At 49.1% G+C, this 25,604-nt stretch overlaps 1 protein-coding gene across 7 annotated transcripts in view; it reads right to left on the reverse strand.

Annotated features, from left to right (window-relative positions):
* NEDD4L (NEDD4 like E3 ubiquitin protein ligase) overlaps window positions 1-25,604 on the reverse strand; it is a 335,730-nt gene that overhangs the window by 69,853 nt on the left and 240,273 nt on the right. For all 7 annotated transcript variants that reach the window (XM_080822006.1, XM_080822005.1, XM_080822009.1 and 4 more), the window contains one exon: window positions 6,611-6,661. In XM_080822006.1, coding sequence (XP_080678132.1) covers window positions 6,611-6,661 — 51 coding nt within the window. The remainder of the gene's footprint in view (window positions 1-6,610; window positions 6,662-25,604) is intronic.

Here is a 25,604-nt window from a genome sequence, read left to right on the forward strand (position 1 = left end):
AAATGCCCAACACCACACAGATGAAGAGGCAGACTTCCCAGGTCTGTGTCCTGGCCTCATTACTGGCAGAGCCATGTGGCCAAGGGCAAGTCCCTTACCTCTCTGTGCTTCAGTGACCTCATCTAAAAACTGGGGCCGTAACAGGATCTCACAGAGTTGTGAGGAATAAACCAATCAACTGAGTCGGTTTGATGAAGTCCTTGCAAGGGCACCCAGCACACTTCACACACCCTGGCCATTTGTCACCAGCAGCTAATTCTCATTTTCATGTCACTTGTCAATACTGCCACCTCCATGTTCTCCAATAAAAGGCAGGCCATTAGATAATGAAAATTCAGGGCGCCTGGGTGGCTCAGTTGGTTAAGCCACTGTCTTGGGCTCAGGTCATGATCCCGGAGTGCAGGGATCGAGCCCCGCACTGGGCTCCCAGCTCCGTGGGGAGTCTGCTTCTCCCTCTGACCTTCTCCCCTCTCATGCTCTTTCTCTCTCCAATAAATAAGATCTTAAAAAAAATAATGAAAATTCACCTCCACGGAAATTCTTGCTTGCGAACAAGATGGTGACCGCCTTAAGAGTGACAGGACTCTTCCTGGCATTACTCAGGGTCCTACCAGATCCTACGGGCTGGAAAAAAGCCCCATGGAGATTCCCAGGACAGCACTGGTTAAAAACCATCTCCCGCCCACAGCTGCCTCCTGTTCCGGAGCACCGCACGTTCCCAAGGAAACCTTTTGGACAGACAGCACTTTCACCTTGAAGAACCGCAATCACTGCGAGAACAGGTCTGTGAGCAAACGGAAGCGAGCAGACTTCCGGGACCCTAGATGCCAAACCTGGATGCAATCACCAACAGCACGCAAGCCTTACACTCGACCCCCCTTCGCCCGCCCCCAGAACCCTGACTACCTCACAGATCAAGGCTGGAGACGCAGGGTGTGGCTGAGCACTGCTGCCAACCTACTATCAGTGGGCGAGTCACCTCCTGTCTGGGCGCAGGTAACCTCATCTGTCAAATGCAGGGCGTCGACAAATGGTGTCAGGCCCCTCTATACTCTGGGACACTGAATTCTATACACACGAGAGGGAACCATTACCCTGCGACCAGCTGTAAAAAGAAAAGAGGTGCTCATCATCTGAGTTAGCTTCAAGTATGGCCACGGCACCTGAAACAACTGTGATCATGCTTCGTTCTAGAGAACTGAAATCCAAACGCTACCCTGAGTGCCCCCAGGAGCACCTGACGACCACAGGAGAAACTGATGTTCTTAGAAGAGCTCTCTCCACCCCGGCGTTTCCCATGGACACAGATTTCGTAGCTGAATGGGGTGGGGGCCTGGGGGCTCAAAGGACAGGGGAGACACCACAGAAGGAGGAGTCCAGGAAAATCGCAGAAGTGAGAGAGGGAAACACCCGCCAGAAGATGCCCTTCTGCCGTTAGTACCAGCCTCGGAGGTATTTTGCCTCTAAGTAACTAGTAAAGGCAAGTCATAAAACTTGAAGTCATAACACGTGAACACGAAAGTCATGAACTTTTTCAACACCGTGACACCGCGTTTCAGGAACAGATGGAAAAACGGTAGCTGAAGCGCAATCAGGCCTTGCAGCCGGTTACCGCTGAGCTGACCCAAGCGCAAACTCCCTGCCCCGCCTCGCGTGGGAACAAACAAACAAGACGAGCAGCTCTGCCTTGGCTGCCGTACAGATGTCAGGCAGGGAGGGGAACGACTACCTTCCTAAATTACTGAGTCTCCCCTCCTCTGCACACCTCCAGCGAGCCCTGGGGCCCTAATCTCCCAGGTGACACGCATGTTATCTTGGTGATCTGTGCTTCTGCTCACTGAGCCACGAGGCAGCGACAACGAGGTCTCCCAGAGCAGGATGGACACCTGGGGTCCTCTCCGCACCTGCTCTCCTTTTACAGGTGACAACACAGAGGCCCAGAAAGGATTACTAGCCTATTAAGGTCACCAAGGCAACTCACCCATCTCCCAGGTCTGGGCCAACAATTCTGGAGAGATCTTTTTTTTTTTTTCCCCCCAAGATTTTATTTATTTATTTGTCAGAGAGAGTGAGCACAGGCAGACAGAGAGGCAGGCAGAGGCAGAGGGAGAAGCAGGCTCCCTGCTGAGCAAGGAGCCCGATGTGGGACTCGATCCCAGGACGCTGGAATCATGACCTGAGCTGAAGGCAGTCGCTTAACCAACTGAGCCACCCAGGCGTCCCTCTGGAGAGATCTTTTAAAGCCTGACCTTTGGAGACTCCCATGAACACAAACTGATGTTTTCTGAATTCTCAGATCTGCATAAAGGTGGGACCGCCAACCTTATTTACCCTCTCCTGTTGCCCCCGCTCCTCCTCCTCGCTCCTGCCCTCAAAAGTAAGTAAAACAGACAAGAAGTATGAAAGATGAGTGGCTCATCTAGAATGGGAGCAAAGGACATAGACGTCCCTCCCATCCCGAGCTCCTATGTCCTGTTTCCTTTCCATGGTTTCTTCCAGGAATAAACCTGGATAGGGCCGAGGAAGGATGAAAAGTAAATCCCAGGTCCAAAAGGACTTACTTCCCCTCTGGAAGCATCTGAGGGTTCACGGAGGGTTCCACCATCAGAACGGGGAACAAGGTTATTTCCTTCCAGATGACCAACCCTTCCTCTTTCCTGGTTAGGGGACAAGGACAGAGCTGACATGGGCCTCCTCTGGTCACTGTGGTGGAGAACTGAGGTGGTGACACTGGCCTGCGGGGTGCACCTTGCGGGGTGCCTCTCCCGAGTGCTGCCGTCACTTGTCACCCTGGCAGAATGCCAACTCAGCCCCTTGCACCGGCTCACAGGGCCCAGCAAGGCCTTACTCCAGGGACCCGACGCCGGGCAGGGGGCCAAGGAGGACCCCCGTGCATCAGGTCCAAGATGCCGAGGCGTTTGTGACTTCACACGGGTGCCAGTGGAAGGTTTGCTCTGACCCTCCAGACTTCCGGGGCGGGGGGGGTGGTGGGATCAGTCAACTTGGAGCTGCCAAGTATAGACAACTTAGGCAAGCCACTCCTAAGATCCTAAAAGGTTTTACACGGCAACACCAACATCCCCTCGCCAACGGAGCCAACATGCCTCTAGAATTTCAGCAAGGAACGAAGGACTCACATCAATTGCTAGGCCTACAATAGTTATTTTTCAAACATACATGAAACACAAAATAGGATTTAAATTATCAAAAATAATTTAACAATCACAAGAGATTACACTGAGCTTAGTTCTGCTGTCCTGGATCTTCTCCATGAAGCTCCTGATTTAGAAAAGGGCTTCATTCAAATTAAGGCAATCTCTTAGACCAGAATCAAAACAGAGAGGATTTTTTTTTTTTTTAAAGAAATACAAGTTCGTGGTATCTTGTGGCAATAAGATAATGCCTCATTCTTGGTTTAAAATGCCTTAAAATAAATAAAATAAAATAAAATGCCTTAAAATAAGTAAGTGTGTCTGTGCGCACACATGCACATGAATGCAAATGCAATTAGGTATTTTGCTAATAGGAGTTCAAAAAATAACAAAAAATTTTTAATTTCTATAATTTCAAACATCCAGGTTTTTTATTACAACCTAAATTAAATTTTCTTAGTATATCTGATGTGTAGAATGAAAGAAAAAAAAAAGCCTCAGGTAGGGGGTAAAAAAACAAATGCTAAATCACTACGTAAAACCGGTGGGGCTTTGGGAACCCCTCTAACAGCTGGAATTATTATCTGAGGAAAGGGGAATCCAGAATCATACATTTTTTTACCCAAGCCAGGGCACTCGGTCTCAACCTCCCATGTGCCATCCAATATGGTGCCATTTGCCACACGTGGCAAAATTTCTAAATTTAAATTTTAATTAATTAACCTGAAATAAAATGATAAATTCAGCTCCTTAGCCATATCGGCCTCGTTTCAAATGCTCAGCTAGCGCACGTGGCTGCGGTCACGAGTGACCATGCCGGGCTGCGGGAGGGGGGAAGCTGCTTGCCTGGACCCCTCCTCGGACCCTGGAATCACGTCCGTGAGCCAACAGCTGTGGAGGAACACATGCTCCGTCAGCTAACGGGGCTGCATGAGGTTAATAATCAAACCCCAGATACCTCCAACCTCGAAAAGGCTCGCCTGGCTCGGGAATGGCCAATTTACATTATTGCTCTCCCTGTCTTTTCTCACTGCTAAGGAGACAATTTTCCTAATCTCTTTTACCTAAACGTTGATGATGTTGACAAAAACTGCCTCTCTAGGCCGTATATAATCGGCCTCGACAATGGTCATGTAGCCATCAAGGGCGACCACCCCTGACTCCGCAAAACACAATCAAATGCTGACAGCCGTTTCTCCCAGCCACACTTGTGGTTCCCCAAAATATAAGGACACTGTGTGATTTTCCCATGAGCTCCCCTCACATACCATCAACCATCCACATGGCAGCCCCTCAAATCCCGAGCCCAAAAAGCTGTGTCCACTCAGAACACGCTCGCTGCCACCACCTGGAAGGTGAAGGATGCACCCTCGGTCCACTCCTGCTTCCTCTGTGGCCCACTTCCCGGACTTCAGTGGCTCCACAAAGCCAGCCCATCGTCAGTACATTGATTACTGGACTCCACGCAAGGTCACGGTTGCGCAGATGTGAAGCAGGGCACTCCCTCGCGCCCCGGGCTCAGGTCACTGAGAAGTTCTCAGTTCCCTCCAGGCACTCACCGGCTACTTCCTTTCACTGGCCGCTTTCTGCTTCAGCTTCCAGCCCCGTCACCGCCTCCTCTGAAAGCTCACTCCTGCCTCCACCCAAACCTGAAGCTGGACTGTTCCCTCTACGGCCTCCGTCTCTGGAGAGCAACACTGCTCTGTCCTCTGTGAGTCCCGCCCAACCTTTCTTTTTTTAAAAAAGATTTTATTTAGGGGCGCCTGGGTGGCTCAGTGGGTTAAGGCCTCTGCCTTCGGCTCAGGTCATGATCTCAGGGTCCTGGGATGGAGCCCCACATCTGGCTCTCTGCTCAGCAGGGGGCCTGCTTCTGCCTCTCTCTGCCTGTCTTTCTGCCTACTTGTGATCTCTGTCAAATAAATGAATAAAATCTTTAGAAAAAAAAAATGGGAGAACTCCCTAAGTTCCCCTTTAAAAAAAAAAAAAAAAGATTTTATTTATTTATTTGTTTATTTGACAGATCACAAGCAGGCAGAGTCGGTTTTTATGTCACGGAAAAGGGTGGCTGATTAGGGATACCCACAAAAGAACCAACCCTCACTGCCTCAAAATGTGAGATGACAGCTTCGACCCGAAGAGCAGAAACAGAAGACCCACAGACACGGAGGTGTGTGTCGCCAACACTGGGACTTCCATATCCGCGCAACGGGGCTATAGAAGGATAACGAGGTTTCTGACGGCTTATGGAGCCGGTGTCACGCACACACAATCACCCTCCATGAGTACCTTGGAGCTTCGGGTTTTTAGACAGAATAAAAATACTTTAATGGCATCAGTTTTGCTTCCGATTTTTTGGAAGGGAATGTGCTTGAAACCTTTCTTCCTTAACAGCTCCCCTGAGTAAGTAAGAATCTGCTGCTCGCTATCTCATGCCTTCACAACACATCTTCCGAGCTTCCTGGGAAAGACAAGAGTCTTTCTTGGTACTTAACATACGGTAAGAGCCATGATTTCAACACAGCAGCAGACTTCCCCTAGGTGGTGTAAGTCATTTTAGTTTACAGACTACTTAAGCTATTTGCTCCCATGAAGCATTAAAAAAAATTAATAAAATGCCCTTGAAAGGCAGAAACGTTGGACTTACCCTCCCCTAGGTGGTGCTACTTGAGTCACTTTGTGATGCCCAGAGGAAGAAGGGTCAGGATGGAGGACGGGACAATGTGAAAACCCCGAGCTGACCCGCCTTCCACCAAGGCCTCCAGGTCCTGTCCCCTCTCCTCCCTATACTGCCTTCTGGGACACGCAGAAGACACCTTTCGCCTCAGTTATTGGTCAAAAGCCCCCCAAACTCTGCTACTCATCTGAGCGGGTAGGAACAGTAACACCACCTTGTCCACTAACTCAGTGTAATTTCTCAAGTTGGAATGGGTGCCCGCAGCTGACAAGTTCACTCAGAACAGTGAGTGAGCTTGTCACTTGTAGCTCCATGCTGCCCAAGGAAAGCCACACACCCGTATCTGGGAAGCACTCGCTGGTACAGCTGTAACCCAAGAGAAGAGAAACACACATGTAATTCTAGACAAAGGGAATGAATGTCTGATCAGACCCAAAGGATGAATCTGAAAGTAAAGACATTCCAGTGACGAGGAGGAGGGTGTGACAGAGAAAGGGAGCTGCTTCATGATGTGACAAAAGGAAGACCAGAAGAGGCGGTGGCTGGTGATGCAGACAGGGATACGTGGATGATTTAGAGATGCCTGATTTTCACAATTAAGCTCTCTCCTGTCCCCTCAAAAGGACCACTTTCTAGAAAGGCACAGAGGCCTGAGCACACACACTTCGTTTCAGCCTGCTCTTCTGTTGCCTTGAGGAACTATTGCTCTGAAACACACCCAACCGGAAACAATCAGAAAGCACTGCTCCCAGCATGCCCCACGAAACAGGTTGACGGTCCTTACCGGGAGATGACTGAGAGGTATGTCCACCTGTCCCAGGAAGTCGTCCCGCGTCTGTGGAGAAGAGAGTGAAGAGTTAATGTCCCCGTCTGTCCATTGAGTGTCAACATTCTTAAAAATGTTTGGTTGTTTCTTTAATACGACATTTCTGCGGTAAGTCATGGATGAAAGACGCCACCTACAGTCCCGGGTACCGTCACAGTGTTGGGTGGTGACAGTCGGCAGCCCTGTAGGGCGGCTGCTACCCAACTGAACGGAAACAAATCAAGTCTTGGAACTGGGGAGCATGCCTTCAGTAAGGGAAGGGACACTCGGGACCACACAGGGTTTGGGGTCGCAGGTGGCCCAGTTTATAGAGAAGACAGTAATGGAATGTTGGGAACACCCTAGTATTTATTAAGTGCTATAAAGAGCTTCCTGAGAGCTGGGAGTCCAGGGAAAGTGAAGTAATCCAGTGACTAATAAATCTTAGAAATTAGTTCTCACCCAAAAAAACAAGGAGGGGGGCTCAAGCTTTCAAACTTGTAAGTACGCTACTTTGGAATCCGAGTTCATGGATTAGTTTGCTGGTTAATTTCTGGGCGTAACATACTTCTTCCTGCCTCTGTGCTACCACACAGCATACATCTTTCTGACTTGAGACTTGGATGACATTCACTTGGAGGAGCTCACAAGCCCCGTTCCAGACTCTGGGAGTCCCCTGGGAAGTCGTAACTCGGGTTTCTGGGGTCACCGGCCCGGACCACGGGGCGCCCGACAGGTCTTGCTGCCTCTACGTCCTGCTGCAGGGTGCCTGTGTCAGAGCTTCTGACACTCAGGTGACCCCAGGGTGTTAAGTCTCTTACCCTTACATAAACACATGTAGTTGCTTCTACCACATTCAAATGCCTAAAAGCTCGGGAAGTTCTGTGATCCGACCTGTCCCATAGCTAGCCTGAAAGCCCAAGAGAATCCAGACCTCCTAACCCCAAATCCTGGGCTCTTATTTTTACTCTTCCCCGGTTTACTGAGGAATTCTCTAATTTACACAAACTACTTTTTAAATGCACTTGAAAAACCTCTCTTCTTGCATTTATAAAGCAGCATCTGGGAAATACGAATGAGATTCACCGGAATGATCTGCTGCAAGCTCAGCACTGCCTTTTAAGTAGTTAAAAAAAAATCCAATTAGCTAGAAAGCTACCTGCCTCCTCTCTGCGAGGCACGGAGGACAGTGAAAGATCAGCTACCAACGGCCGGGTGTACAAGAAGCATGAGACTAGCCTCAATCCTCCCGACCGGATTCTCTTTCCTTTTATTTTCCTGGCTGCACCTGCTACAACCCACCGTGGAGATAACCACATCTAACATGAAGCTACAGGTGCCGATTAATGCTGTAGATCTGAAACAGCAGCAGCAGTCAGCAGAAGGTGCAGAAAAGGCAGACATCGTCACCAGCAAGTGATGGGGGCATTCCCACTCTCCATTCCACTGATTTAGTATAGCCAGTGGGGGTGGTAGTTAACTCCATGATCAAAACCCAGGGGTGTGCAGACTACGAACAGTAAGTTGGACGTCTACCTAACCTAAGTAGTGGTACTGCCACCTGCCCCCGTCCCCTGCTGCCACCAACGAAGGAAAAACACATCAGAGGCAGATGGGCTTACCTAAAGGAGTTCCATACCCTCCCATCTCTGAAATGCTACTCCTGTTATTAACCTCAGTGCATCTTACTAGAAACTTACAAAACACCCACTACCCAAGTTCTGTTGCTGGGGAGAGGCTGTCAGAGTTCTAACCCGGGCACGGGCCCGCAGCTTGGCCCAGGCACCTGCCACTAAAGGGCTACAGGAGTGAAGCAGGTGCCTGCTCGGGCCACTCTGATTCTCACTTCATCTGTAGGAGGTGGGCGCTGCAATGATGCCCATTTCACAGATGGGGAACCTAGAGACCAGAGTGGTGTGGGACCTCTCCAAGGCAGCCCAGTTTGGGTGGGCTGGTTCTAGAGTCTGGGCTACAAATGAGTACTCCATCCTACGGCTCAGTAACCAGCGGGAAGGCATGGCTGTGCACCGGCTCTGGGCTTCTCCCTGGGACACTGGCTCAGTACGGCGTGGATGGGAAGGGACTGTGATGAGAGCAGTGTGACAAGACTGGGGGGGAGTCCTATGAAAATACCCGTGTGGGGCATTCTCTGTGACAGTGTCTCCTGTTTGGACTCTGCTTTCCTCAGGCGGGCAGGTAACTGAACCCCTGGCGTGCCTGAGGTCAGGTTCAGCAGCTGCACTTGGACATGAACAGGTCTTCGCACTCAACGGAACACACCATTTCTAAAACAGCCGAAGATAAAGCAACCTCGCCCACAGAGCAGACTGAAGGCTCTCTCTGGTTTGCACCAAGGGTGACCGCTGAAAGACCAGGTGGAACATAAAATAAAAGTACGGAACAGCACCAAGTTCAACTGGCTTACCCGAGGGTTTCACCAAATGGAATGTGTGGTGAGATCTACGTTTTCAAAACCAGCCCACTGCTGCCAGAACCACAGAAACTTCAGGAAATGTAAAGCGTTCAGGTTAATGACAACGCACCAATTTTATAACACAACTTCAGTTCCATGAAGATAGCTAGGAGGGGTTCAGAGAGCCTAGTCGCAGTCTTTATGGCAAGATGAGAAGCAGGGGCACCTCAAGGACACCTGGGTGGGGCTGCAGCGGCAGGACCCCCCACCCATGGGCCCCCACACAGACAACGTTAAGGCCAGCACGGCTTCCTGATGTCCCTGCTGCCACAGGATGACATCTTACACCAATGTTATGAAAATACATTAATCAATTTTCCTAATTTCTACTATGCAGGTATCTCCCTCAAGCAGCAAGTCACCTACGAGAGCCTACAAAGCCAAACCGGTTTCAGCGCATACAGTGAACACGGGCATTCCTTGTGCTTACTGTTGAGTGTTAAGTAACTGCTGTCCATCCCAGCCTTAATTAGAGGCTGAAAATGTGCCAGTTACTAACACAGTTACAAATGTTCCCTTCTGACAAGCCACCAAATTATTTTCCCATGTAATGACAAGGCCAAACGGAGCCCCTGAAACGTGTCAGATAAGGCACAGCAAAAATCTATATTACATTACTGGAAACGTGCAGTAACTATACCAGATGTGGTCCCGGAGCCAGCCCACTAGGCGATGATTATCTTACAGACCGTCCTCCCCCCGCACCCTTAAAATAACTCTCCCCATTTAAATAAAAAGGAAAGGGACTAGCGTGTGCCATCGCCACGGAGAGGGAAGCTGCCACCCACGTGAATGCCACTGGAACCCGAAGCCTGGGGACCAGGACAACAGCTTGGGTGAAACCCTAGGATGGCCCTCGGACGTCTCCCAAGCTTGCCCGCGCACACTGGCCTGGGCGGCCGGCCGTCAAGCGGACACCAGGCCCTGTGGCCCTCACTAAAGAAATGAGACTCGACTTCTCAAAGAACACAAACAACAGAGACTTTCAGTCTTTAGGTTAGAAGCTGAAGGTCACATCGAATGACGTGACGTCAGGAGTACCACAGAGTGTGCAGTGAGAACAGGGCTGAGACTCTGCGCGGCACATGCAAGTGGAAGGGAGAGAAGACACTGCGGGGGGAGAAGAGCACCAGAAGACAGAGAAGGGCGCACGCAGGTGTGGCTGGGCAGGGATTTTTTTTGTTTTGTTTTTTAAGATTTATTTATTCACCAGAGAGAAAGGGAGCGAGAGCGAGAGAGAATCTCAAGCAGACTCCCTGCTGGGTGCAGAGCCCAACGAGGAGCTTGATCTCATGACCTTGAGATCATGACCTGAGCCGACACCAGGAGTCGGACGCTTAACCGACCGTGCCCGGAGCACAGGAGCTGCAATCCCAAAGGCGGCCCAGGAGAAGCATCGTTTAGAAGTTCAGGAGAACGAGACAGAAAATAGGAGTGCCTCACATGAACCCAGTGATTCAAGAAAACCGTTTCTATTACATACATCTGAGAATGTGTACTAAGTTATGATCTAAATTTCCTTTTTTGGTCTCAAGATCAAAAGTTTAAAAGCCTCTCAAACTACATTAAGCAGAAACCATTCAGTACTACACCAAATGCCTGGGGGTTTATCCTAGAAATTATTAAGCAGTGACTTCCAGGAAGATTCTATTTAGAATTTCTCAGGACAAATGGAAGAGACATACAGAGGAATTGGAACACAAACTACAGAAAAAGAATTTGGGAGGAAAGATAGAGCATGACTAGATTTTTGCCTATTATGAGCTAAGGTACACATCACAGCTCTAACACCAAGATAGAAAAAGAATCCTCGGCTTTTTTAAAGATAAGATTTTATTTATTTACTTGACACAGAGAAAGAGGAAGAGAGAGCGAGCACAAGCAGGGTGAGTGGTAGGCAGAGAGAGGGAGAAGCAGGCTTCCTGCTGAGCAGGGAGCCCAATGTGGGACTCGATCCCAGGACCCTGGGATCATGACCTGAGCCGAAGGCAGTCGCTTCACTGACTGAGCCACCCAGGAGCCCAACCCTCTGCTTTCCCACCGAACCATTACATGCGACGTTCCCACCTGCCCCTTCCTTCCAAAGCACATGGCCCGTACTCCGGCACCGGGACTCAGTCGATGGGGGAAATGGGTTCTATTTTTAGAGTGACTTGGGAAGTATGTGCTCTGAATGATCTAAATAATGAATGGCTTCAGAACCTTTTACAGACACTTTTAGACAAAATGTTATAAATATCTGAACTCAACAGCTTCGTGTCTGGAGAGTCACCTGGATGTCAATCCCCACTTAGTGGCAGGTGCGGTCTACTCCTCACTGAAGCACGAAGCCGGCTATGCCACCGCACACAAGAGGAAGGACAGACGGGCTTGCTTCTCCCTCTCCTTGTCCCACATATCAGCCTTGGCCATGCGGACAGAATGGCTGTGCCTTCCGCAGAGGGCGTGAGTCCAGCCTCCACCTGCCCCACGCGCTGCAAAACCAGATGTTTCAGACCCAGGTGCCTCTGGCTGTCAAGGCAAATGGCTTCAAAAATAGGTCCCAGAAGTTCCTTCATCCAACAGTCGAGTGGCATTCCACTAAAAAGCCAAACGTGCCATCAAGGGAAGCTCCTTGAATGCATGTGCTCTTGCCAGAACTCACCAGGTAGGCCCCAGAACACAAAACCAAACCAAATTCAGATATTTTTTCAAAGAAACACATCCCACTTTCACATTGCCCGCCCCTCCGCCATTCAGTTTTCTGAGTTGAGGGACGAGACCTGCCTTCACTGGGACAGCGAGGTGTGTCCTGGAGACGCCAGCTCTTATTTACAACAACAAACAAGACTTCTGTGTCAGCAAGAAGTCGGGGCAAACCCACGGGACCGGGACCGTTAGAGGTTCCTGCGACATCGCACTGGGGCGGCGGGCAGAACTTAATCATGCCAGAGGAATGTGTGATGGGGAAGATTATCCCTTTTTTTTTTTTTTTAAAGATTTTTATTTATTTATTTGACAGAGAGAGAGAGATCATAAGTAGGCAGAGAGGCAGGCAGAGAGAGGGGGAAGCAGGCTCCCCACTGAGCAGAGAGCCCGATGCGGGGCTCGATCCCAGGACTCTGGGATCGTGACCTGAGCTGAAGGCAGAGGCTTTAACCCACTGAGCCACCCAGGCACCCCAAGATTATCCCTTTTAAAGGATACTTGGCTCAATATATTCAGAACATGAAACGGAAGGGGCGAACAGCAAAGCAGCACGGCGCTGGCGAAGACGAAGTCAGAGAGGCCAGGCCTTCATTGAGGCACAGCCCCGCCCCGTCCCAACGGCTGTGAGACGGCACTTGTGTGCGGGCCCAAAGGGACTCCCAGCGGCTGTAGGTAGCTGCTCGTCCCAAGAAGGGGCTGAGAGGTGCACAGTGTCCTCTCCTTCCTCCCTGGGTGGCGGTAGCTCAACAACGTCCAGTTCTCTCCCTGCTCCACACGTAAGCAGACTTCAGGGCCTGGAAATCCCAGCTCCCTGCACGAGGAGCACTCAGCGATCTGAATTTCCGGTCCGATCAACTCTAGACGTGGAAACTCTGGGGAAGAACTCTGGGGACTAGACACTCAGAATGGGACATCCTAAAGGTTCCAGAGACAAGGTGCCCTTGTTCCCTACAGGGAGAAACTAACTAGCCCTGGGCAACAGAAACATAATGGGAGCCACATGTAGAACTCGAAAAATTCTAATGGTCACAGTTAAAAGTAAAAAACGGGAACAATTCTTTTTTTTTTTTTTAAAGATTATTTATTTATTTATTTATTTGACAGACAGAAATCACAAGTAGGCAGAGAAGCAGGCAGAGAGAGAGGAGGAAGCAGGCTCCCTGCTGAGCAGAGAGCCCGACATGGGGCTCGATCCCAAGACCCTGGGATCATGACCCGAGCCGAAGGCAGAGGCCCTAACCCGCTGAGCCACCCAGGCGCCCCAAAAACAGGAACAATTCTAATACTGTACTGTAGTTGTCCCAATACACTCAAAATATCGTTCCAACGTGTAACTGAAGTATTTTTACATTCTGTTCACCACGTCTCTGAAACTGGTGCGCATCTCTGGCTCGTGGTAAGCTTCGATCGGGACCACATGGCCCACCCGCCACTGCACACTGCAGGCACAGACGGACGGACAGACGCCGCAGGAACACCGCTGGGGGAGGGACTCTATCTGCCATGGGTCAAGGACATCATCTCAGCCAGGGTCCCGAAGAAGAGTTCGCAGGGGGGCAGCGGGGGTGGGGGGCACAGCAGGGGAGGGTGTGCAGGCAGAGGCGCTGGGCTCATGGGAGAGTGTGGAAGGGGGAGGAAGAGAAAGTATGGGGTGGGGGTGACTGGCAGGGGCTGCAATTTAGAAAGGTCCCCTGAGGTCTGGAAGGGGAAGTGACTGGCGGAGAAGATGGCAGGGGAGGAAGAGGGCTGAGGTGGGTAAGCTGTCTGGACAAGGCAGCCGGAGGGGCTGGACCATGCAGGTGCGCGGAAGGCTCAGCACTTGCTCGAAAGCATTGTGCCCCTGGACTCTCCGGGTCACTGTGCAATGAGGGACGAGGCATGAGGGTCACTGTGCAATGAGGGATGAGTCATGGACACCCTGCATCCTTACCACAGCGTCCACCAGGACACTCAGGACACGGTGTCATGGCGAACGAAGCAGCAACACAGACAGTGACGACACTGACCTCACAGTGACAGAAGGCAAATGCACAAGATGATGGAGGTGGTAGCAACGCAAGGGGGAAGGTGTGGCCAGGCTGCTGTCCCATCAAGGGCAGTGGGCTGCCTGCAGGGAGGGTGCAGCGTGTCGTCACCTGCCCCGTGCGGCACCCGGACACGCCAGTCTCCTCCACACTCCTATTTGCAGAGAGCTCTTCCCCTTCAATATAGACAAGCTTAGGGACACAGACCGAGGAGAATAGATATGCCCCTACAATTGTTTCCGTCTTCAGGAGAAGGAAGAGGCCACAGGCCGTCACCTCCCATGGGATCTGGGGCACAGCCTGGCATCGCAGTGACCTGACACCTGCCACAAAGCCGCCCAGCCACACCACGGACACGGACGGTTTCTTAAAATGCTGTGTTATCCTGCAGCTGTCTGAATTTCCCAAGATTTTGGAATAATTTTCTCAAGATAAGTATCTCATTTCTCTGGAGAAGTTTTAAAATCAAAAATTTTTGCAAGCAATCTAAGAAACAGATTATATGCATAAATGAAAAAAAAAAAAAAAGTGAGGATACACTTGGATTCTCTCCCAACTCAGCTACCGAAGAACAGACCTCCATACCCTGAAGAAATTCACAACGTACACCTTTAGTAGCCAGAACAGGGCCAAGGAATGATTGGGATACTGGGGAGAAGCGAAGCTAAGTACCCAGAAGCCCAATGTTTGATTTCATTAGCACGTGTCCTGCTGAGAGCTCTTCCTCCCACATCTCGGGGCATCTGAAGCTAGCAGTCCGTCTTCCTGCCCGGCTAGCCAATGGGACACTGTGCTCAAGCAAGCATCAAGACACCCCATCAAACTCAGTGTGGTCTCACTCTTGGAATTTCAATGAGTGGCGAGTCCGAACTAGAGGTTCTACAGGTTTACACCAGGACACCAACTGGCTTTTCATAAAGGTTCCATGAAAATGGCCCTGGCATGAGCTCTGGCACCCAGGTAGATCCTGGTTGGTCTCCTTTCCACACTGGCCATCCTCTGGCCGTCATCACGTCTCTGGCCAGTAGACTCCAAGTCTGCTGGGGGAAGAGCTCCAGCCACAGTCTGGGAACGAGCTTCAAGACTGCAAAGGCTAATAAGCTAATGTGTGGCTCACCTATCATGTGCCAGAAACCATCGGCTGCCGCTTAAGAAACTTGCCCAAGGTCACTGAGCTGGTAAGCAGTGGCCAGAATGAGAGCCCACGCAGTCCAGCTCTGGAGTCCCTGCTCTTTACCACCACAATACAGAGCCCCTAACTTCATACACCGGGTCTTACGGAAAACCCTGAACAGGCTCCCCTCCTTCTGATATGGAATCTTTGTTAGCTGGGCTGTGTCAACTCCCACCTCTCCTCGGGGTTACACCTGCCAGATTCAGTGCTTGCAACCTGCCAATTTCTAACATAATCTGGGCTTTGTCGTGTGCATACTCCTGTGTATGTTTCTCTCTCATCTATATTCTAAAAAGTAAGTGAAATGAGCGAAGTGACAGGACACAAAACGACAGGGAGCTGAGTGATTTTTCTTCCTTCTAACCACCCTCTCACCCAACCCCCGTATCTTCCACAGTGGAGCTCTGTACACTGCTCTGGGGCTATACGAAGACTTTCCAGAAACCTGGGCACGGGTAGCTTTAAGGAAATAATTTTCTACATCCTTGCACATGTTCTCTTCCCCAAACCTGATCTGAGAACAGTGTCTGTCTTCTGCTGCCTTTCCTTTCCTACCTGCTCTTACCTAAATCACAACCTGCCCCCTCCTGCTTTCCAAAGAAAGATGTGCTTCTCACCCATCCTGAGGCTTGCCAGCACGCACCTGGCGGGGTATAAAAGCACAGGGTGAAGGGAAGGCTTTGAAAAATGCACAGCCCCAGGGGGAGAAAAGAGAGTGGCGAGAACATGAGACAGATTACTTCACCACTGCCTGGGTGACAGGCTCATGGAGTGGAAAGTCTTGCTTATCTACCATTCATCCACCCAATTTTCCTATTTAATTTTTTAAAATAAAGTCAGATTTTTAGTGACAGGGAATAAGCTTCATATAGCTGTTTTAAACAATAAGGAATGATTTTGTTAATTTTATGGCAGATATTTTCCATAAAATGAGCATGTCTGCAATTACAAAATGAAATTTCCAAATTTTTCAAGTACTCGCTACACGAGAAATTATATCTCTTGCAATTACTGGACTAATAACTTACTGAGCTGCTGACAAATTACAGGTGTCAAAAATGTATGAGAAAAAAATTTCTTATAAAATGTGTGACACACAGCTTTTTCAAATTTTTCAAAAGGTTTGCTAAGCAAAAATGTTTGGAGACTACAGTTTCAAGTGTATCATCTATCACGACGTCAAGCCATTAATTAGGTTATTTTTTATTAAAAAGTTTCCCTCAAAGCTCATTAAGTATTTAGAGCTTCCTCCTCGGGGGTACAGGATTTGTAGACAGCAGTGAAAGTGGAAACAAAAAGTAAAATTGGAAATGAAAATCACCTCCTTTCTATAAACAATGTTGGTGAGAGACATAGTCTGGAGAGGGAAACTTCCAAGCTTTGTGAAAAATTACCCAAATGATTATGTAACATGTGACTTAAGAGTAAACCATTTAAAATAAGAAATCTGAAGGAGGACGAGAAATTTATGTCAATGCAAGGTTCTGGCAGATGGAATTTAAGACTGGACTGTGGCCCCTCTTCCACTCCCCACAAGCTACTGAGGCCACCCTGGGACACAGAACCCAGCGCCCCCCCCACCCCCGCCCCCATCCTTCTAGTCTCCAGAGACAGAATGATGTCAACAGGTTCCTGAGTCGGGTTTTCCTGAGCAGGACCGGCAGGACTGAAGTGTGGAGTTAACCAGGGGTTCTCTTAGGCCTGGCTGGACATTAGAAACTCCTGAGAAGTCCAAAAAGAAAAAAAAGAAGAAAAAAAAAGAGCCAGGTACCCAGCCCTCTCCTAGACAACAACATTTCTGGTACAGGGGCTCAGACACAGGTGTCCTTCAGAAACCCTCCAGCTGCAGGCCGCCTGGGGGGTGCAGTTGGTTAAGCGTCTGACTCTTGATTTCAGGCCAGGTCAAGATCTCAGGGTTGTGAGAATGAGCCCCATGTCATGACCCATGCTGGGGGGTGGAGGGTGGGTGCTGCTTAAGATTCTCCCTTGGCCCTACCCACCCCCTAAAAAAAGCTCTCCAGCTCATTCTTATCTGTGGCCAGGGTTGACAGCTACTGAGTGGACCTCTCTGGTCTCCTTTTCCAAGAGAAACTGATTACCTGTGAATTTTCTACCTGAGAAACTGGCAGAATTTCGCTGATCAGCAAGCGGACATTAAGCTGCAATCTCCAAAAGTATGTGACCGCTTCCCCTGCCTCTCCTCTCCTTCCCTTCTCCCCTCATCTGTGCCTCTACGGACCTCCCAAAGGAAAATGAGCTGGACCCATTTACCCATGTTGCTTAAAGAACAGCCTGGGTCTAGAATGTGGCTGAGATGGGGGTGAGGGGTGCATTCTGGCTGCCCCTCACTGGAACCCTAGCCCTTGGGCTGATAGTGCTGGGACAGGAACAAGGATAAGACTCACAGGTGCATAGACAAGGGAGAGGGATTTCACTGGTTGTGGCCAAGGACTATGTGCCTGCCACTCTAATTCCGGGGCCAAGACGACAAACCGCCTTTCAAAACAGAATCCGAGAATGAGATTCTCAGAAGACACCTCGAAAGTGCAAACATCGGAGACTAGCATCTCTACCCGTCCCTCTCAAGCAGGTGCTCACCCTGCCTGGCTGTGACCATCCCTGATGGAGCAGAGCGCTTACTGCAGAGGCCAGCAGAAAGGGCACAGGCTATGGACGCATACGTGTCAACTCCAAAATGCCAGGTCTGTCTAAAAGTAGCTGAATAACCAAAGGCAAGTTTCTTAATCTCCACCAAAGGCCAATCTTCTCATCTGTAAAACGGGGATGAAAACGACTTGTCTTGCATAGTCACCGGATATTAAGTGGGACAATTAGATTCGATAAATACTACTCCTAACTCAATCTCAGCACCACTGGCATCTGGGGCTTGATAATTCTTTGTTGGGGGGCTATTTTATGTTTTTTAAAGTTTTTAGAAACACCCTCTGACTTTTACCCACAACGTTCCCCAGCTGTGGTAACCAGATGATGTCTGCAAACACTGTCAAGCACAGCGGGTTGGGGGGTGGATAGGTCTGCTGAGAACCACTGTCCAATTCTGCTTCCCTTCCCTATGCTTTGTAAGGTGTTCACGCCATCTTTGGGTAATTCTGTAAAGAATATTCTGGTGATCTGTTGATTTTTCAAGTCCCACTTCCTTAAAGTGCCAGGGAGCTTCTGGGTAACTAGAACTTTCTTTAGTGAGAAAGTGGCAAAGCAGAGATTTGAACCAAAGCCTCTGTGACTCTAACACTTAACATCTGTTTCCACAATATTTTGTCATTTCTTTGGGACTAATCACTCTACATGGTGAATGGGACAGCTCAGTCACTTACCTGAAGAAAGTTATCTGGTTCTTCTCCTTATCCTGGTTTCTCTTCCACCCTTGGGGTATGTGTGTGTGTGATCGATCAATCGATCTATCTATTGATTGACTGATTTAAAGAGAGGTCTGCAAGCCAAACGACATGCACCAGACTATGTCCTACCTAACGGAAGAGCAGCAAGTGTGACAGTTCACCACGTGGCTGCCAGGAAAATCCCGAGAAGCGGATACCGAAGGCTGAGCTCCCCGCCTGTCTGCCTTGTGTCTCAAAACAAGAGCAAAAGTTACGCAGTTATCAATCAGGACGGAACTGAAGCTCTGGGCCAAAAAACATTCCCAGGACAAGGAGCCATGCTACAGAGAGCCGGCACTGGGAGTGCAGGGGCTGGGGCTGAAGCCAGGAGGACTAGGGACGCGGGAGAGAGAGTGTGTGAACGAACTTCAGACAAAAATCACAGAGGGGAGGAGCGCCTGGGGGGATCAGTCAATGAATCGGCTGCCTTCGGCTCAGGTCGTGATCTTGGTGTCCCGGGACTGAGCCTCGCATCATGGTCCCTGCTCAGCAGAGAGTCTGCTTCTCCCTCTCCTCTTGCTCTCCACCCCCCAACCCCGCCAACCCATGCTCGCTCAATCTCTCTCGCTCACTCAAATAAATAAAAAAGCATTAAAAAAAAAATTCCAGGAGAAAAATCCCCCGGTACCCCTTTCAATATCACACTAGATCTTGAACAATCAAACCACTGAACAAGCACTGTAGGTACCAAAGTTTAAGTCTTTGCTGATGCCTCAACACACGTGGTAAACTTAGCAGAGGGAAGTTGTGACTTTCTCTTAGAATTACAGGGACTAGCATTCATCCAAGTGCCCGCATACAGTGTGATGGCAGAGGCCTATCCACGTTGCCTGTAAAACCCATGGGCCTAGGATGCCCCCAGCAAGGCCCTGGGGGAGCAGGGCTGCCTAAGGCTGTTGTACTACCAACATGAATTCAGAGCCTGCAGTCCTGCCTGGCACCGCCTTGGTCTTGACCTTGACACCCAGCCATGTGGCACCGTCTGCCCTGCACCCAACAGCTCCAAGAAGAGGGAGGCACGGTCTCTGAGAAGTCCAGCTTCCGCACCGCAGGTGTGGCTCTGATGCACCCGGGAGAGAACCCTCAGAGGCCGGGGGGGGACAGCCTGCTGGTGCTGAACTGGGGCAGGGACCAACTCGCTGGTTAACTTCAGGCTCTAAGCCTTTCCCGGACCAGGTTCCTCATCTGGAACGTGGGGCTCTGACAACCTGCACCTCCAAGTTCATAAACGGTTACACACCTCAAAGGTCAGCATACGTGGAAATCTCGGGCGAGTCACGACTAAACATTATGAAGCTTCTATTATTAGGGAGTATTTTAAATGCAGAGTTGAGGAATGGGAGGACGTGGGGACCCTGCCAATCCCAGCCAACTGGAAAGCCAACAGCTATTTTCAGAAACTCGGTGGTTCCATTAGTCTGCTGTCCAGTCAAAACCCTTTTCTTGTATTGCCAAGAGTTTAGCGTGTACAGTTTGAGAAAAGCTTTGCTCTATCCTGTGAAGGCAAAACAGATGAAAGAACTCTAAAAACAGAATCGATGATTACAAAATTAATTATCCCTTAAAAAATATAAATACATGGAAATGAAACGTCGTGTTAGGGACCAAGACGGAAGACCAAGGAAGACTACAAAACTCGTCTACGCTTAGAAGTGCCCCCACCTTTTTTGGTTTGTTTTTTTAAAAAAGTCGATCTGAGGGGCGCCTGGGTGGCTCTGTCGGTGAAGTGTCTGATTCTTGGTTTCGGCTCAGGTCACGCAGTCGTGAGATCGAGCCCCACGCCAGGCTCCAGAGCTCAGCGTGGAATCTGTTTCAGGTTCTCTCCCTCCTTCACCCCTGCCCCACTGGCACAAGCTTGCTCGCTCCCTGAAGTTAATGAATAAATAAAAAATCTTTAAAAAAAGCTGATCTGGGGCACCTGAGTGGCTCAGTGGGTTAAAGCCTCTGCCTTCGGCTCAGGTCATGATCCCAGGCTCCTGGGATCAAGCCCCGCATCGGGCTCTCTGCTCAGCAGGGAGCCTGCTTCCTCCTCTCTCTCTGCCTGCCTCTCTGCCTCCTGTGATCTCTGTCTGTCAAATAAATAAATAAAATCTTTAAAAAAAAAAAAGCTGATCTGTTGTGAGGTTATTCAACTTACAATGAAGTTACACCTGAGTGTCCATTTACGTATACACTGGGTGTGGGGAATGTCAACCCTATAATCCTGAAGAAAACTGTCCCACAGGCAGGGATCCCAGGGCCGGACGGCAAGAGCCAACCACATCTATGCAGTGACCCGGTATGAAGCGGCACTGATCCCGGGACGCCAGCCTCACTCGCCCAACGCACCGAGGTCCTTAGCTAATACTCCCCCAAGCTGTGACATCATCACGCTGCCCACTCCCACCCCAGGTGCACAATGGTGGGCTTCGAAGGTCAGGGAACAGCAGGGCATGGGGACAATGACTGACTGCACAGGTGTGTCACCTCCAGACCTGGGTTTGGGGTCAGGGCAAAATTGGGGGCATCCTGAATGTTCCCAAGAACTCTGCGTTCAACAAGTTTGACACTTCCAAAGCTTAAGACAAGAGTGATGACTTTCCTACAAAAACCTCTAGGTAGAACTATGCTTTCATGGTACTAGTCCTGTTTTTTGCCTTGTGATTCGCAGTCATCAGCTTGAAAAGCACAGGCCGCCCCCCAGCAACTGCAGGGGCCCTGAGGGAACTATTCTGGGCATGCCTCTCTCCGACCTGGAACTTACCCCCACCCCCTTCACTGCTCTGAGCATCTCAAAGGATGTGTGTGGGGGAATGTGTATAATCCAATGCATTAGTGCTAGAACAGTGCAAACAGTATGAATAAAACCAGCACAGGATGTTGAATAAAGGAGATGCCTGACCAGGAAATTGTTACCCTACAGCATACTACCCCAAAGGAACACCAGAAAGAGTCACAACCTGGAGACTGTCCTTTGGAGTAGGTGTATGTGTTCACAGCCGTACACTGACCAGAGATGTATACAACAAAGGCCATGAAAACATTCCCACACAATTCCTAACCTTCCCATTGATCAAAGCCCATTCATCCAAGCCTCGGTTTCCTCGTCTGCAAAGTGGGGACAACAACCACATGGAGAAGTGGTTGTCAGGCTAATCGGTAACGTCTGTGGGGAGAGGACAGGAGACGTATCCGAAGCACCTCATGGGAGTTAGTATTAAACCAAAATACATTTCTCAAGAGTACAAAGTGCAGTAAAATCTTCTACATAAGCTGGCGGTGTTCAACCTCCCTAAATGTTTGCACGACACAATTCATTTTTAGCCATAAATCAACAATGACAATTAGCATATTTGGGACACTAACTCCCTGCCCACATTCTAAGTGTTTCACAGAACTTGTCTCCCTTAGTCCCTCTATCATGCATGTTACAGAGGAGTGAACTAAAGCAAAGAAAGGCTCAAGAATTTGTCCAACGTCAGAGAGGTGGGGTAAGGACCACAGCCAAGGTTTGAATTCCTACCCAACCTGTATGGATAGTCTGAAACTCCCACAGGCTTGGCTGCCTACATTCAAAGTAAAAACCCTAATTCTTAGATCTTTTGGGGGGGGGGGGGCGCTGGATAAAAATCTTACCCAGATACTAACATAATTTGTCTATCCCTTCAGGAACAAGTATGTAAGACGTGGCAACAGATCATAAATGGACCAACTACATTTGGAGAATTACAAACTTGAGCCTCACTTGGGGTACCATCTTGAAGAAGACTGGAAAGAGTTAATGATGTGATTCTTAGACTTATAAACACCAGCATCTTTCCCAAACTCCCCACTATTCTAATCCTGACTGACTTTCCCATAGAAACCTCTAGGTAAAACTATGCTTTCATGGTACTAGTTCTGTTTCTTAACCTTGTGATTTGCAGTCATCAGTCAGTACAGGGGAGTGAAGGTGCCAGTACAGGGGAGGAGACTGCTTATCTACTAATTCATGAAATTACCCACTTACATCCATTTCAGGACCCTAGCTGGAAAGCTGCCATGGGTGGTAAAGTGGGTCTACCCACCCACAGAAAATAATTTAGGGCATTTCAAAGCCACAGTGATGAAGACTAGCTTCAGAGTTAAATTTTCAAAAGAATCTTAAAATATACTCAATTTATTCAAAGGTCCTGAAAATTTTTCTTTTTGATTCATTAGCACATATTGCATTTTTCTTTTTAGGCATCCATCGGAGTAAATGTGTGTATACATCATATAGATCTTCACATAGATATCCACAAACAGAATGCGTAACACATATGTATATATGTAACATATAATAAATGCATTGATGCATATGTATATATATACACACACATATCTTGGCGTCTACCTAGCCAAGAAATCTACCAGTTATCATTTCAGTCAAACTTGGTCTCTGCCCCTCACCCCGCAAAGGGGCCATTACACACAAGACGGCAGCTGGACAAGGGAACTGGGGTGACACCTGCCCTAATCGCTTCTTCCTATGTGAGTGGCTGAGTGTGGAAGGAATCTTCTCTTCTCTTGAAATTCAAGTAATAATTTTAATGAGATAGAATCATAAACTCTAGAACAATTACTGTTCAAATTAGACCAGAGTTCAACCACATGCTTCCTTCAGCCCTCTCACATACAGAGAGGTGTGTGCGCATGTGTGTGCCCGCACCCACACATCACAGATGAGAAACAAACGCATACGCAAACATTTGAGCTTTTTGATTCAAGGAAGTATTTTGAAGGAAACTGTCACCATTAAATGTAACCGCTGTGTAATCCTCAGCCTTGGTACAAATCATTATTAGCTACAGTCAGCAACTTAACCATTTATTTATTTAATTTCAAGTTCTACTGGAAGAAACATGCTATGCTGCAATTCAAGAAGCCCCGGAGATGAAAATTATGGGGACACATTGTCATATAAAATGTAACTCAGAAGCCTGGTTTACATCCAAGTCGAAATGGTATCCTGAGAAATGCTGAATTTGTCATCATGTGCTTGTGGCGGGGGAGGGGCAGACAGGACAGTGTGTTCAACAGAGCCAGTAAACTGACTCTCCCGGCTTTTTTTTTTTTTTTTTTAAAGAAAAAAGGGGAGAGAGAAGGAAAAGACAAACTTTAGGCAACACTGTATATGCATTAGCTCATTTTTATCCCAAAAGCCTGAGGGACCATTTTGAGAATGAGAAGAGCATGGCTTAGGAAGGTTAAGCAGCCTGCTCCAGGCACCCACAAGCAGGGTGACCCCCAGGTAGCACAGACCCAGCATTCAGACTTGGGCTGGGTTCGTGTTCCAAGCTGTCACTGCACATTTAGTTTAGATGACCAGGGTCCCTGAGATTCACCGCACACCAGGCATCCCTGAATTCTTATCAACATCATGCCATCGGCAACAAAGAGAAATTCGGGGGACCTCAAAATACATTCAGAAAAAAATAACTTTTTCTTTTTACTGGGCTACTTCCACAATTTTCACTAAGGTAGAGAACATTTATGCAGATGGGCTGAGCTAGGATAAAGTCAATGAGCCTAAACAATAAAACAGGACACCCCTATAAGACTGATTCCACCCTAAATTTAAATTTCTTAGTCCCTGGGGCGCTTGGGTAGCTCAGTGGGTTAAGCCTCTGCCTTCGGCTCAGGTCATGATCTCAGGGTCCTGGGATCGAGCCCCACATCAGGCTCTCTGCTTGGCAGGGAGCCTGCTTCCTCCTCTCTCTCTCTGCCTGCCTCTCTGCCTTCTTGTGATCTGTCTGTCAAATAAATAAAATCTAACAAAAAAAAAAATTTCTTAGTCCCTAACATGGATTCACAGAGGTGATTCTACTCGTGCCTGTTCGTACAGAAGCATTATCTCTGAACTGCTGCTTCAAGAATCTGAAGACCCACTGTTCTATCAGAGAAGAGAAACCAAACAAGAGACAATGCACCATCCAACCCAAGAGGAAAGATGAGGACCCACAGGAAGGCAGGTTTGCTGGAGAAAGCTCTGGGGAAAGGACCCAGAGGCTAGAAAAACAATGGGGTGGGAAACATCAGGGGTGGGTTGGAGCGATTATCTACTAAATTTCCCAGGGTCAGATGTTCCCGCATCCGTGCAGGCCAAGGGTGCGGCTCAGGGACTCCAACAGTCACTGTGGGTACCATGTTCTGGTTCTTAGGATCTGATGCGACCTTGTTCTTAGGACTCGCTGTACATATCCATCGCCTGCATTAAAATCACAAACAACCTGGGGGCAGGCCCCGCTCTGTGTGTCTCCGTATCTTAGCAACAGCACCAACACATAATATGTTCTCAATAATCACTCAGTTTAGTTTCAGAGTAAAATGACCCTTGGAGGTTATAATTGGAAATCTCCAGTTCTCTCTGCAAGCTGTCCCAGTTGGCAAAAACGGGGCATAGCAAGCTGAACACGATGGCCTGCGAACCTATCAGGTCCCCATCCCTGGAACCTGTATGGGTCACCTGCAGGTTTTTACAGGTGTGACTAAATGAAGGATCTTGGGGTGGAGAGAGGACCGCAGACTATCCAGGTAGGCCTAAATGGAATCACCAGCGTCCTTACAAGAGAAATGCAGAGGGACATCTGACACAGCAGAGAATACAGTCAACATGACCTCAGAGAGCAGAGACCAGAGTGACCCAGCCGCAAGGGAGCGGATGCTGGCAGCCCGGGAGGCCGGAGGCGGCAAGGGACGGATTCTCTCACAGAGCCTCCAGAGGGAGCGCAGTCCTGCTGACAGCCTCCCCACAGCCCAGTACCACTGACTCTGAACTTCTGGCCTCCAGAATGCAGACAGAGTAAGGGCCTGTGTTTTTTTTGTTTTTTAAGATTTTATTTATTTATTTGACGGATAGAGATCACAAGTAGGCAGAGAGGCAGGCAGGCAGAGAGAGGGGGAAGCAGGCTCCCCTGAGCAGAGAGCCCGACGTGGGGCTCAATCCCAGGACCCTGAGATCATGACCTGAGTCGAAGGCACCCACTGAGCCACCCAGGCACCCCAGTTCCTGCATTTTTGAGCCAGGTCTGTAGTAACTGGTTAGACAGCAGCCACAGGAAATGCATACACAGGCAGACCACCCGTCCGAAAACATGTTCAGGAGGAAAAGAAAGGAAGCTCCAGGAGATGCCTCACCCGTCGATCACCTGAGCAGAACGCTCCTGATGTGCATGCAGAACACTGAAACCGCCTGGGACATCCCGTTCTTACCCAG

Source organism: Martes martes (genome assembly GCF_963455335.1).
Source record: "Martes martes genome assembly, chromosome: 13".
NCBI classification, from domain to species: Eukaryota; Metazoa; Chordata; class Mammalia; order Carnivora; family Mustelidae; genus Martes; species Martes martes.